The sequence below is a fragment of the Oncorhynchus mykiss genome, chromosome 11, assembly GCF_013265735.2.
Source record: "Oncorhynchus mykiss isolate Arlee chromosome 11, USDA_OmykA_1.1, whole genome shotgun sequence".
In the NCBI taxonomy this organism is placed as follows: Eukaryota; Metazoa; Chordata; class Actinopteri; order Salmoniformes; family Salmonidae; genus Oncorhynchus; species Oncorhynchus mykiss.
The window spans coordinates 16,923,075-16,937,819 of record NC_048575.1 but is presented as its reverse complement, the minus strand read 5'-3'; the positions used below and the strand labels follow the sequence as shown (position 1 = coordinate 16,937,819).

General features: G+C 46.0%; 1 protein-coding gene across 13 annotated transcripts in view; it reads right to left on the bottom strand.

Moving 5' to 3' along the window:
- LOC110536565 (TRAF2 and NCK-interacting protein kinase) overlaps positions 1-14,745 on the bottom strand; it is a 54,700-nt gene that overhangs the window by 19,245 nt on the left and 20,710 nt on the right. For 4 of the 13 annotated variants that reach the window (XM_036935066.1, XM_036935059.1, XM_036935060.1 and 1 more), the window contains exons 14-22: positions 14,016-14,102; positions 11,266-11,454; positions 10,559-10,894; positions 9,478-9,642; positions 8,022-8,261; positions 4,244-4,353; positions 4,046-4,161; positions 3,822-3,913; positions 3,636-3,659 (exon numbers count right to left, since the gene is read on the bottom strand). In XM_036935066.1, the coding sequence (XP_036790961.1) occupies positions 3,636-3,659; positions 3,822-3,913; positions 4,046-4,161; positions 4,244-4,353; positions 8,022-8,261; positions 9,478-9,642; positions 10,559-10,894; positions 11,266-11,454; positions 14,016-14,102 (1,359 nt within the window). The remainder of the gene's footprint in view (positions 1-3,635; positions 3,660-3,821; positions 3,914-4,045; positions 4,162-4,243; positions 4,354-8,021; positions 8,262-9,477; positions 9,643-10,558; positions 10,895-11,265; positions 11,455-14,015; positions 14,103-14,745) is intronic. The other 9 variants (XM_036935063.1, XM_036935062.1, XM_036935067.1 and 6 more) reach the window with 7 other exon arrangements.

Below are 14,745 nucleotides of genomic sequence, written 5' to 3'. Positions count from 1 at the left end.
GAAAAATATGTTATTAAACTGTTGACAGCCCCTCTCTCTGCACACTCTAGAACGGAATGAAGGAGAGAGGGGAGGAGATGGAAACGCATGGTGAGATATTTCGTAGTTAAAGGTAATGGGTCAATCTATTATGAAAATACCTTATTACTAGGCTATTAAAAATTAAATACATATTCACTATAGGCTGAAAGCTGCAAGCTACTGTAAGCTGCCCTGCACAATCAATGAACTAAAAGCATTGTCTAGGCCTATACGTTCTCTCCCAGACTCATGGATAGAAAGTTTGGAGCGTAGCACAAGGTAACCAGTCCATCCAGTATGCATACTAATAGATTCCACACTCAAAGCCGATAACTAGAATATGTTCAATTTAGGAGTATAGGCTAGACCAATAATGCACCAAAGACATCTTCAATCAGTAATTAAAAAAATATAAATTCTGCCGTGCGTAATACGCGATAGACTAGGGTTCTCCAACCTTTTGTAGCACGAGAGCTACTTCTAAAAAATTGAACATGTTGCGAGCTACTTATTTTTTTCTAGATTTCAAATAGGCACTCTTCTCCCCTGCACATCTTCTTCAGCTCCTTAGTGCGCTACATTCTCTTGTACACTGTTTTCTGTCAATAGACCTGGTAAAATAATGGTTAATAAACAACTCTAAGGGGGGGCCCTATAAAATCTGTTTCATATTTTCCCAAATTATGTTTTTGGTTATATTTCTTCTGGTTTTATATTTTTATTTTACTCTCAAAATTACAATTTCTCGCAGAGAAACAATGAAATTGGATGTTCTGAGTCCATAACAACGCTTAAATCACATCAGAACACCATTTATTGGGTGTCTGAAAGAACAGATTTAGATTGAGTCTAATCCCCCTTTAATTGCACATCTGGCTTCTTAATTTGTGCATCTAGCCATTGAGGAATGTGCCATCTAATGTGCTGCTCTATCAATGGTCCTGTACTGCTGCTGATCATTTCATGGTAAAGTTTGCAAATAACATATAATATACAAATTATATACTTCCTCATGATATACTTCCTCCAATTAAGCCTACTTTACAGTTAACCTTTAATTGAGAAGGTTTTGGGGGAAAGTATTTCTGTGAAACCACAAGAAGGTTATCACATCAACTGGCTACATACACTCGCACCACACAGACAGACAGGGGCTATGTCTTGTAAGACTATGTCTTGTATAAGGGAACAATCATTTTACTGGGCTTGGGCTCATATATAGGCCTATGCATAAGCTGTAATATGTGTATGGGTGTTTTGAATTAATCATCACCTTTGAAAGCTCTGTCCATTTCATTGTTAGGCTTTTAAAAACAACATCCACAAAGACAATGTTTTTCCACTCAGTTTCAACCCGTTTGAAGTAATTTATTCAGATTGATCAATCACAGTAAGAGTTTTTTTTTAATGTACAGTACCAGTCAAATGTTTGGACACACCTACTCATTCAAGGGTTTTTCTTTATTTTTACTATTTTCTACATTGTAGAATAATTGTGAAGACTTCAAAACTATGAAATAACACATATGGGATCAGATAGTAACCAAAAAAGTGTTAAACAAATCAAAATATATTTTATATTTGAGATTCTTCAAAGTTGACATGATGACAACTTAACACTCTTGGCATTATCTCAACCAGCTACACCTGGAATGCTTTTCCAACAGTCTTGAATGAGTCTCAACATATGCTGATTTTCCTTCACTCTACGGTCCAACTCATCCCAAACCATCTCAATTAGGTTGAGGTCGGGTGATTGCGGAGGCCAGGTCATCTGATGCAGCACTCCATCACTCTCCTTCTTGGTCAAATAGCCCTTACACAACCTGAAGGTGTGTTGGGTGATTGTCTTGTTCAAAAACAAATTATAGTCCCACTAAGCACAAATCAGAAGGGATGGTATATCGGTGCATAATGCTGTAGTAGCCATGTTGTTTAATTGTGCCTTGAATTCTAAATAAAATCACTGACAGTGTCACCAGCAAAGCACCATCACACCTCTTCCTCCATGCTTTACGGTGGGAAACACAAATGCTGAGATCATCCGTTCACCTACTCGGTGTCTCACAAAGACACAACGGTTGGAAACAAAAATCTCCCATTTGGACTCCAGACCAAAGGACAGATTTCCACCGGTCTAATGTCCATTGCTCATGTTTCTTGGCCCAAACAAGTCTCTTCTTATTATTTGTGTCCTTTAGTAGTGGTTTCTTTGCAGCAATTCGACCATGAAGGCCTGATTCACAGTCTACTCTGAACAGTTGATTGTTGACATGTGTCTGAACTTGAACTCTGTGAAGCATTTATTTGGGCTGCAATTTCTGAGTCTGGTAACTCTAATGAACTTATCCTCTGCAGCAGAAGTAACTCTGGGTCTTCCATTCCTGTGGCGGTCCTAATGAGAGCCAGTTTCATCATAGCGCTTTATGGTTTTTGCAAGTGCAATAGGGCTGGCTATCTTCTGTATAGCATCCCTACCTTGTCACAACACAAATGACTGGCTCAAATGCATTAAGGAAAGAAATTCCACAAAATAACTTTTAACAAGGCACACCTGTTAATTGAAATGCATTCCAGTTGACTACCTCATGAAGCTGGTTGAGAGAATACCAAGAGTGTGCAACGCTGTCATCAAGGCAATTTGAAGAATCTGTCATTATTTCATTATGTCATTATTTCATAGTATTTCATAGTTTTGACGTCTTCACTATTATTCTATTATGTAGAAAATAGTAAAAATAAAGAAAAACCCTGGAATGAGTAGGTGTCCACACTTTTGACTGGTACTGTATATATATATATATATATATATATTTTTTTTACCCCCTTTTTCGCAACAATTTTGTGATATCCAATTGCGATCTTGTCTCATCGCTGCAACTTCCCAATGGGCTCGGGAGAGGCGAAGGTCGAGTCATCCGTCCTCCGATACATGACCCACCAAACCGTGCTTCTTAACACCTGCCCACTTAACCCGGGAAGCCAGCTGCACCAATGTGCTGTTCAACTGACGATCGAAGTCAGCCTGCAGGCGCTCGCCCCGCCACAAGGAGTCGTTAGAACGCGATGAGCCAAGTAAAGCCCCCCAAGGCCAAACCCTCCCCTAGCCCGGATGTCCCTGGGCCAATTGTGCGCCGCCCTATGGGACTCCCGGTCACGGACGGTTGTGACACAGCCTGGGATCGAACCCGGGTCTGTAGTGACGCCTCAAGCAGGTCTGTAGTGACGCCTTAGACCGCTGCACCACTCGGGAGGCACCATGAAGTGAGTTTTAAAAGGACAATGCTGTTTTGATGCTAAGTATTTTTGATGTGATTTTCGGTTGCATTAGCATTGCTGTCAGAGTGGTTAGATGGACAACAGAGCCCTGAGAACCAGACCATTAGGACCTGATGGTCGTTAGTGAGTTCAGTACTAACAACGCATGTCCTGAGCGCACAAGAGGAGATTACCGTGACTCAATTTTACTGCCGGTATGGTGGTAATACGGTCACCGCAACAGCCTTAGATGGGGGGGTGGAGAGTAAGTAAATATCTGAGTGGGTGAATGAGTGAAAGAGCTAGGAGGTGAACAGGGGAGAGATGGAGAAAGGGGGAGGAGAAATGCCACTAACCTCATCTACAGCTCTCTTATAGCTCTAAAGAAGTTGGAGAAAAATGCAGAGAGAGGAAAGAGGGAGAAAGTAAAAAAGGAATATGGGAGGGACAGAGACGAGAGAAGATGAAAGAGAGATGAGACATGTATTGGTTAGTTCAGAGAAGAGAATGGGTTGTGTTTTTCTCTGTGTGTCTGTACTTACCGCGGGCCTGCTAGGTCGTGTCAGCGTCACATCTCTGTTTTCTTCTTTGGTCTCCTGGGCCGATGCCCCAGAACCCTCCGCTTGATTTGCCCCTGTCAACCAATCACATTCTGCTCACTAAATAGTCAACCAATCACATCTTCTCTCTGACTGTATAGAGTGTTAAGGGTTGAAACATTTACAGTAACACACATGGGAATCTGTGTGGTGGTGTGTGTGTGTACCTCTTTCATTGCTGCCCCCCTTGGAGGAAGGGGTAGAGGAGCTGGAGGAGCTGCCACTGCTCTTCCTCTTCAGGGGAGTTTCCATTGGGACATCAGTCCTCCGCAGGTCTGGGTTACTACAGCAACACACACAAACAACATTAAACTGCCTGATTCACAAAGGAACATGGAGTGTGTGTATAGTATATGTGTGTGTACCTGGCCCGTATCAGGTGTGCTCCAGCTTTAGGAGCAAGGCCCGCAGGTCCGTTCCCAGGAGAGTTCTTCCTGACCAGGGCTGGAGAGATAGACGTGGTCCTCTGGGGCACCTGCACACACACGTTTGTTTTAATATCCTTGTGAATACCAAAAAATTGATTCCCCTTCAAAACCCTGTTTTCTTTAACCACTAACCCTGAACCTAATTCTAAAATAGCCTTTTTCTTGTGGGGACCGGCGAAATGTCCCCACTTGTCTGAATTTGACTTGTTTTACCATCCTTGTGAGGACTTCTAGTCCCCACAAGGATAGTAAAAAAAGAAACAACACACACAGACACACACACACACACACAGAGAGAGAACCAATAACAATCAGTTAGACCTTTTCTAAGTGGGACAGAGTGTCTGAGTAGATCATATACGGTATTCTCAATCGCAAACTAAGTTTGCTAAACTGTATGTACAGTTGAAGTCGGAAGTTCACATACACCTTAGCCATATACATTTAAACTCAGTTTTTCACAATTCCTGACATTTAATCAGAGTAAAAATTCCCTGTCTTAGGTCAGTTAGGATCACCACTTTATTTTAACTTCTTACGGCTACAGGGGCAGCATTGAGTAGCTTGGATGAAAGGTGCCCAGAGTAAACAGCCTGCTCCTCAGTCCCAGTTGCTAATATATGCATATTATTATTAGTGTTGGATAGAAAACACTCTGAAGTTTCTAAAACTGTTTGAATGATGTCTGAGTATAACATAACTCATATGGCAGGCAAAAACCTGAGAAGAAATCCAAACAGGAAGTGGGAAATCTGAGGTTGGTCAAATCAAATCAAATGTATTTATATAGCCCTTCGTACATCAGCTGATATCTCAAAGTGCTGTACAGAAACCCAGCCTAAAACCCCAAACAGCAAGCAATGCAGGTGTAGAAGCACGGTGGCTAGGAAAAACTCCCTAGAAAGGCAAAACCTAGGAAGAAACCTAGAGAGGAACCAGGCTATGTGGGGTGGCCAGTCCTCTTCTGGCTGTGCCGGGTGGAGATTATAACAGAACATGGCCAAGATGTTCAAATGTTCATAAATGACCAGCATGGTCGAATAATAATAAGGCAGAACAGTTGAAACTGGAGCAGCAACACGGTCAGGTGGAATGGGGACAGCAAGGAGTCATCATGTCAGGTAGTCCCTATTGAATACACAGTGGGATATTGGTTATGTTGCACTTCCTAAGGCTTCCACTAGATGTCAACCGTCTTTAGAAACTTGAATGAGGCTTCTACTGTAATGTGGGGCCGGATGAGAGCTCTTTGAGTCAGTGATCTGGCAGAAAGCCAGGTCCTGGTCATGAGCATTTCACATGATAGCAACCTGCGTTCCATGGCTTTTCTACAGACAATGGAATTCTCCGGTTGGAACGTTATTGAAGATTTATGATAAAAACATCCTAAAGATTGATTCTATAATTAGTTTGAAATGTTTCTACGACTGTAATATAACTTTTTGAAGTTTTCGTCCGACGTTCAGCTAGACCTGTACGAGCGCTTGGATTTGTGTACTAAACACCCTAACAAAAGTAGCTACTTGGACATAAATAATGGACATTATTGAACAAATCAAACATTTGTGGAACTAGGATTCCTGGGAGTGTATTCTGATGAAGATCATCAAAGGTAAGGAAAGATTTATAATGTTATTTCGGATTTCTGTTGACTCCAACATGGCGGATATATATATTTTTTTTTTCCTGAGTGCCGTTCAGATTGCATGGTTTGCTTTTTCCAAATTTTTTTTTTTTAATCTGACAGTGGTTGCATTAAGGAGAGGCATATCTATATTTCCATGTCTAACAATTGTATTTTCATCAACATTTATAATGAGTATTTCTGTAAAATTGTGGCTCTCTGCAATATCACCGGATGTTTTTGGAACTAGTGAACGTAACGCTAAATGTATACTGAGATTTTTTTATTTAAATATACACTTTATCAAACAAAACATACATGTATTGTGTAACATGAAGTCCTATGAGTGTCATCTGATAAAGATCATCAAAGGTTAGTGATTCATTTTATCTATATTTGTGCTTTTTGTGACTCCTCTCTTTGGCTTGAAAAATGGCTGTGTTTTTCTGTGAGTTGGTGGTGACCTAACATAATCGTTTGTGGTGCTGTCGCTGTAAAGCCTATTTGAAATCGGACACTGTGGTGGGATTAACAACAAGATTTCCTTTAAAACGGTATAAGATACATGTATGTATTTAAGGAATTTTAATAATGAGATTTCTGTTGTTTTGAATTTGGCGCCCTGCACTTTCACTGGCTGTTGTCATATCGATCCCGTTAAGAAGTTTACATACACTCAAATAGAATATGGTAGCATTGCCTTGAATTATTTAACTTGAGTCAAACGTTTCAGGTAGCCTTCCACAAGCTTCCCACAATAAGTTGGGTGAATGTTGGCCCATTCCTCCTGACAGAGCTGGTGTAACTGAGCCAGGTTTGTAGGCCTCCTTGCTGCTTGCTCGCACACGCCATTTCGGTTTTGCCCATACATTTTCTATAGGATTGAGGTCAGGGCATTGTGAAGACCCATTTGCGACTAAGCTTGAACTTCCGGATTGATGTCTTGAGATGTTGCTTTAATATATCCACATTATTTTCCTATCTCATGATGCCATATATTTGTGTAGTCCATCCTGCAGCAAAGCAGCCCCACAACATGATGTTGCCACCCCCGTGCTTCACGGTTGGGATGGTGTTCTTCGGCTTGGAAGCCTCCCACTTTTTCATCCAAACATAATAATGGTCATTATGGCCAAACAGTTCTATTTTTGTTTCAACAGACAAGAGGACATTTCTCCAAAAAGTACAATCTTTGTCCCCATATGCAGTTGCAAACCGTAGTCTGGCTTTTTTTATGGCGGTTGTGGAGCAGTGGCTTCTTCCTTGCTGAGCGGCCTTTCAGGTTATGTCGATATAGGACTCATTTTACTGTGGATATAGATACTTTTGTACCTGTTTCCTCCAACATCTTCACAAGGCCCTCTGCTGTTGTTCTGGGATTTATTTGCACTTTTCACACCAAAGTACGTTCATCTCTAAGAGACAGAACGCGTCTAATTCCTGAGCGGTATGACGGCTGCGTGGTCCCATTATGTTTATACTTGCGCACTATTGTTTTTACAGATGAACGTGGTACCTTCAGCCATTTGGAAATTGCTCCCAAGGATGAACCAGACTTGTGGAGGTCTACAATTTTTTCTGAGGTCTTGGCTGATTTTAATATTTTTTCCCCATGATGTCAAGCAAAGAGGCACTGAGTTTGAAGGAAGGCCTTGAAATACATCCACGGGTACACCTCCAATTGACTCAAATGATGTCAACTAGCCTATCAGAAGCTTCTAAAGCCATGACATTATTTCCTGGAATTTTCCAAGCTGTTTAAAGGCACAGTCAACTTAGTGTATGTAAACTTCTGACCCACTAGAATTGTGATACAGTGAATTCTAAGTGAAATAATCTGTCTGTAAACAACTGTTGGACAAATTACTTGTATCATTCACAAAGTAGATGTCCTAACCAACTTGCCAAAACTATAGTTTGTTAACAAGAAATTTGTGGTTGAAAAATGAGTTTTAATGACTCCATCCTAAGTGTATATAAACTTCCGACTTCAACTGTACATAGTGATTTGAGATAAACAAAGGTAAGGGTCCCCAAAAGTTCTGAGACATTGTATTCCAGCCAAAAACAAACAGACATTGTCATGCAGACCTTAGGAGGTAGGTCTAGGTCTGTTCGTAGCCAGGAGCTGCGGTCCAGTTTGTCGAGCGGGGGAGCGAGGCGGGGAAGAGGTATAGAAGGAGGGGTGTCTGAGGTAGGGTCAGAGTTCTGGCGGGGCATGGGGGGGCGGCCGGAGGATGGGGAGGGGGACAGGGCTGTGACCCCTGCAGGGTCGTGGAGAGACTGGGACCCAGACAGACCATGGGACTTCACTTGCACCAGGTGGGCCATCTGACAAGACCAGACCATAACAGACCAGAGGAGCAGGATCATACATCAGCACCAGGCAGGTAGAGGAGCAGGATCATACATCAGCACCAGGCAGGTAGAGGAGCAGGATCATACATCAGCACCAGGCAGGTAGAGGAGCAGGATCATACATCAGCACCAGGCAGGTAGAGGAGCAGGTGTAGAGGAGGAAGAGAGGAGGAGCCAGAGGAGAGGAGAGGGGAAAGAGGTGAGGAAAGTAGAGGGGGGGGGGAGAAGGAGGTGAGGAAAGTAGAGGGGGAGGGGGAGGAGGTGAGGAAAGTAGAGGGGGAGGGGAGAGGGGAAGGAGGTGAGGAAAGTAGAGGGGGAGGGGGAGGGGAGAAGGAGGTGAGGAAAGTAGAGGGGGAGGGGGGAGGGGAGAAGAGAAGGAGGTGAGGAAAGTAGAGGGGGAGGGGGGAGAGGAGAAGGAGGTGAGGAAAGTAGAGGGGGAGGGGGAGGGGAGAAGGAGGTGAGGAAAGTAGAGGGGGAGGGGGGAGGGGAGAAGAGAAGGAGGTGAGGAAAGTAGAGGGGGAGGTGAGAGGGGAAGGAGGTGAGGAAAGTAGAGGGGGAGGTGAGAGGGGAAGGAGGTGAGGAAAGTAGAGGGGGAGGTGAGAGGGGAAGGAGGTTAGGAAAGTAGAGGGGGGAGAGGAGAGGGGAAGGAGGTGAGGAAAGTAGAGGGGGGAGAGGAGAGGGGAAGGAGGTGAGGAAAGTAGAGGGGGGAGAGGAGAGGGGAAGGAGGTGAGGAAAGTAGAGGGGGAGGTGAGAGGGGAAGGAGGTGAGGAAAGTAGAGGGGGAGGTAAGAGGGGAAGGAGGTAAGGAAAGTAGAGGGGGAGGGGAGAGGGGAAGGAGGTGAGGAAAGTAGAGGGGGAGGTGAGAGGGGAAGGAGGTGAGGAAAGTAGAGGGGGAGGTAAGAGGGGAAGGAGGTAAGGAAAGTAGAGGGGGAGGGGAGAGGGGAAGGAGGTGAGGAAAGTAGAGGGGGAGGGGAGAGGGGAAGGAGGTAAGGAAAGTAGAGGGGGAGGGGAGAGGGGAAGGAGGTGAGGAAAGTAGAGGGGGAGGTGAGAGGGGAAGGAGGTGAGGAAAGTAGAGGGGGAGGGGAAGGAAAAATGAAAGGAGGAGAAACAAACATCATAAAGGGTAAACGTGCACCTACATATACTGTACACATGCACCCACACACTTTCACTCCCCCACACACACACACCTGTGGTTCTACGGGGCGGTGCATGGGGGGTGTTCGGGCCTGCTGTATGCCCCCGCTGCTGAACGACTCTGAGCGGGGGGGCAGGGATGGATCAGAGATACGGTTGGACACTTTATGTTGCAGTGCTGGAGAACTCTGTCTGTTCAGCTTGGAACGCTCTTCCACCTGCCACACACACACCCGCACACAAAGTTAGAGCACAATCATTTATATTGGCCGTCAGTGACAGATTTATCATTGTATGTTTGTGTGTCTTGGGTGACGTGTGTCAAACCTCCAGTTTCCCTCAGAGCCATTACCATGGAGAAGCCCAGAGACAAACCTGGCTACAGTGTGCATGTGTGTGTGTACATGCCGGTGTGTGTGTGTGTACCGGTGTATGTACTGGTGTATGGGCGTCTAGAGGGAAGCAGATACACCCATGTGTGTTGAGACAGATATAGCCACGGTTGGCCTACATCAGCCCACAGTGGCCACTGGGGGGCAAGCCTGGTGGTGTGTGTGGCCTGGATCTAGGCTAAATCAGGAGCTGCAGTGTGTCCCTGAGAGAAGCCTGGTGCCTGAACATGAAGCAGACTAAAACACTCAGTTTGAAGAGCTGAGATTCTGAAGGAGACCAATCAGTCGGGATCGGGGCTATGGGGTTGTTGTGGAGGCTCTACTGAGATGTGGAGTAGGAGTAGAGACTAGAGGAAGAGAGAGATGGGAGGAAGGCGTTCATGGCACACTTACAGACCATAATGTAGAAATGACAAGTCTCTGAAAGTACATCTATGACCATTCTAAAAGATGCCAGGCACCAGAACTTAGAGAGGGAAAGAAGTTGTTGTAGAAAACACCAGCCACCATTCTAGAACATAGAACATTCCAGGCAGGGTTTTTTCAGGAGTCTGTCTCCTGGTGCAAGGGAAGAGAACATGTTTAATAGGGACAGGAGAGTCATGTCCAGAAGAAAGGAGGTTAGGAAAAGAGAGAGCTTCCCCAGACACACCAGTCGAGTAATGTTAGTCCACCTCTGGAGAGAGAGAGGGGAAGGGAGTGTGTTAGACAAACAGGAAGTGGGTATGTCTCCCTGACTGACCAGTCGACCTGGACTCCTCCCCCTAGACTCCTGGACTCTTCCCTCAGGGCTACTCCTTCTGGCCTCGGGATGAAGCAGGATTGGATAAGAGGAGTCAGGGGCAGGATCAGAGGTGCAGGACACACGTATACACGGAACAGTCACATTATGGCCTTCAAATTGGAGGAGCCTCTCCATGGAGTGACTTGATTGGGCGGGGTAGGAGGGGGGGCGGGAACGGGGGTTGTAACCAGGGAGCAGGAGGAGGTGTGATAGGCTGGCGTCTCCAGGTAGGTTAAAGGAGTGGTGCTTCTTGGGAGGTATACGAGGGGAGTTACTCTGGGCTCGACGCATCACCTAGAGACAGGGGGCGTCATCCAGAACATCACACACACATACATACAGGTGGACATACTGTCAATTCACACACACATTACCATGGCAGAACCTGAACCAAACTTTTCAAACACATAAACCAGTAGAGGATATGTCCATGACGGAGACGCTGTGTGTGCCTGAGTAAGAGAGAGACGTTGTCAGATATCTTAAAGTTCAGACATAGCAATGCTACAGGGCTCCAATTCTTCAGAAAACATAAATCCTGCTTTTGGAAGCGAGAAAGAGAAAGACAGATCATTGTAGGAGACGATGTCAATGTTGTAAACTATACTGCTGGTGTAACCACATGAACTGAATCCATGTACAAGTGCTGAGTGCATCAACAGTACCTCCTTGGCCCAGGCAGGTTTGTCGTTATTGGGGGCTGTGTCTTTGTAGTGGTACAGCTGTTTGTTGTCTTGTGGCCGTGGCTCCTGCTGCTGCTGCTGTAAGGACACCAGGTAGGCTCTCTCCTGCTGCAGCTGTCTCTGGAGACGCTCTGCCTGCCGCTGCTCCTCCATCTGCTTACGCTTGTACTCCTGTAGTTACACACACACACACACACACACACTCACGGTTTAGGGGAGGAACGCAACGGCACAATGTTTATGCTGGCGCCACAATAGAGCTATGGGGTTGTTGTGGAGGCTCTACTGAGATGTGGAGTAGGAGTAGAGAGCTATGGGGTTGTTGTGGAGGCTCTACTGAGATGTGGAGTAGGAGTAGAGAGCTATGGGGTTGTTGTGGAGGCTACACAGAGATGTGGAGTAGGAGTAGAGAGCTATGGGGTTGTTGTGGAGGCTCTACTGAGATGTGGAGTAGGAGTAGAGAGCTATGGGGTTGTTGTGGAGGCTACACAGAGATGTGGAGTAGGAGTAGAGAGCTATGGGGTTGTTGTGGAGGCTACACAGAGATGTGGAGTAGGAGTAGAGAGCTATGGGGTTGTTGTTGAGGCTACACAGAGATGTGGAGTAGGAGTAGAGAGCTATGGGGTTGTTGTGGAGGCTACACAGAGATGTGGAGTAGGAGTAGAGAGCTATGGGGTTGTTGTGGAGGCTACACAGAGATGTGGAGTAGGAGTAGAGAGCTATGGGGTTGTTGTGGAGGCTACACAGAGATGTGGAGTAGGAGTAGAGAGCTATGGGGTTGTTGTGGAGGCTACACAGAGATGTGGAGTAGGAGTAGAGGGCTATGGGGTTGTTGTGAAGGCTACACGGAGATGTGGAGTAGGAGTAGAGAGCTATGGGGTTGTTGTGGAGGCTACACAGAGATGTGGAGTAGGAGTAGAGAGCTATGGGGTTGTTGTGGAGGCTACACAGAGATGTGGAGTAGGAGTAGAGAGCTATGGGGTTGTTGTGGAGGCTACACAGAGATGTGGAGTAGGAGTAGAGAGCTATGGGGTTGTTGTAGAGGCTACACAGAGATGTGGAGTAGGAGTAGAGAGCTATGGGGTTGTTGTGGAGGCTACACAGAGATGTGGAGTAGGAGTAGAGGGCTATGGGGTTGTTGTGAAGGCTACACGGAGATGTGGAGTAGGAGTAGAGAGCTATGGGGTTGTTGTGGAGGCTCTACTGAGATGTGGAGTAGGACTAGAGAGCTATGGGGTTGTTGTGGAGGCTCTACTGAGATGTGGAGTAGCAGTAGAGAGCTATGGGGTTGTTGTGGAGGCTCTACTGAGATGTGGAGTAGGAGTAGAGAGCTATGGGGTTGTTGTGGAGGCTACACAGAGATGTGGAGTAGGAGTAGAGAGCTATGGGGTTGTTGTGGAGGCTCTACTGAGATGTGGAGTAGGAGTAGAGGGCTATGGGGTTGTTGTGGAGGCTACACAGAGATGTGGAGTAGGAGTAGAGAGCTATGGGGTTGTTGTGGAGGCTACACAGAGATGTGGAGTAGGAGTAGAGAGCTATGGGGTTGTTGTGGAGGCTCTACTGAGATGTGGAGTAGCAGTAGAGAGCTATGGGGTTGTTGTGGAGGCTCTACTGAGATGTGAAGTAGGAGTAGAGAGCTATGGGGTTGTTGTGGAGGCTCTACTGAGATGTGGAGTAGCAGATCTATGGGGTTGTTGTGGAGGCTCTACTGAGATGTGGAGTAGCAGAGCTATGGGGTTGTTGTGGAGGCTCTACTGAGATGTGAAGTAGGAGTAGAGAGCTATGGGGTTGTTGTGGAGGCTCTACTGAGATGTGAAGTAGCAGAGCTATGGGGTTGTTGTGGAGGCTCTACTGAGATGTGGAGTAGCAGTAGAGAGCTATGGGGTTGTTGTGGAGGCTCTACTGAGATGTGAAGTAGCAGAGCTATGGGGTTGTTGTGGAGGCTCTACTGAGATGTGGAGTAGCAGTAGAGAGCTAGATAGCCATGGTGAAGAAGTGGCATCTCTAGAGGGAGGCCCACGGCCCTGTCATAAGTGGAAGAGTTGAGCTCGTCTTCTCATCACCGTCCATGATGAGCCTGTCCTGCACTGCTACTCCCTAGATGAACTTTCCTAATCCCATTCCCCATAATATTTTACTAGAAATGCCGTTAATAAATGTTGTAGGTTAAAACTATGTCTTAGACAGTTTTCCAAAGAAGCTTTGCAGTCTGTGCGGTGCGTCCTGCTCAATTATTCAAGTCACCAGCCTCGACTGGTGTTGAACCATGTTATGGCCCCCTAAACTGGGTCCATGCCCCACCTTGGCCACCCCATTTAAAATGTTATGGACCCCCTAAACTGGGTCCGTGCCCCACCTTGGCCACCCCATTTAAAATGCTATGGCCCCCTAAACTGTGTCCGTGCCCCACCTTGGCCACCCCATTTAAAATGTTATGGACCACCTAAACTGGGTCCGTGCCCCACCTTGGCCACCCCATTTAAAATGTTATGGCACCCCTAAACCGGGTCTGTCGCAAACCTTGGCCACCCCATTAAAAAGGGTATGGCCCCCCTAAACTGGGTCTGTGCCCCACCTTGGCCACCCCATTTAAAATGGTATGGCCCCCCTAAACTGGGTCTGTGCCCCACCTTGTCCACCCCATTTAAAATGGTCTGGACACACCACTGAGTAAAGGGTTAGCAGTGATAGGCTGAGGACTCAGGGATGAGAGGTCAAGGGTGAGAGGTTACCATCAGTAGAGCCTGCTCCTGGAGTAGTTGTTGCTGTAGAATCTCCAGCTGTCTTTGCTCCTCCTCCAGCTGCCTACGGATATACTCCTAACCAATCACAGGCCAGATAGCCAGGATATCAGCCAATCAGAGCAGTAGGAGAGCAGCCATGTGAGTCATCAGAGCAGTCGGAGGAGGCAGAAATAGAGTGACGTGGAGAGAGGAGGAGAAAGGAGAGAAGAGAAGAGGGACAAAGAAAGAGTGAGAGGTTGTACACAGACAGATTAAGGAGAAGATTTGCTGAAAGAGAGAAAGAACCAGAAGTAAAGATTAAATCCAACATAGAAGAGAGGAGATGTGGTTAGAGGGATAAAAGGGAGAAGAGAGAGAGAGGGTGAGAGAGAGTCTTAGTATTGAATCAAGTGTGTAAGATAAAAAAACAAGATGTTTTAGAGACTGAAAATTACACGGAGTGAAAGAGAAGCGTTAGTGAAACAGAACCATCCGGATCCTTGACCCAGACCCTTACTACACCTGGCCTGGGACATGTAGCTTCATAACACCTAAATGTCAGCCTCATGACTTGACTATGTTAAGTCTATATCTGGACTGCAAAATAGCTCTGACAGAATGGGGTGAATCCTAGTTGATGTGAGTGAGAGTGTGTGTGTGTGTGTGTGTGTGTGTGTGTGTGTATGTATGTGAGAATGTGAATGAGAATGTGTGTGAGTGTGAGAGAGAGAGGAGAGGA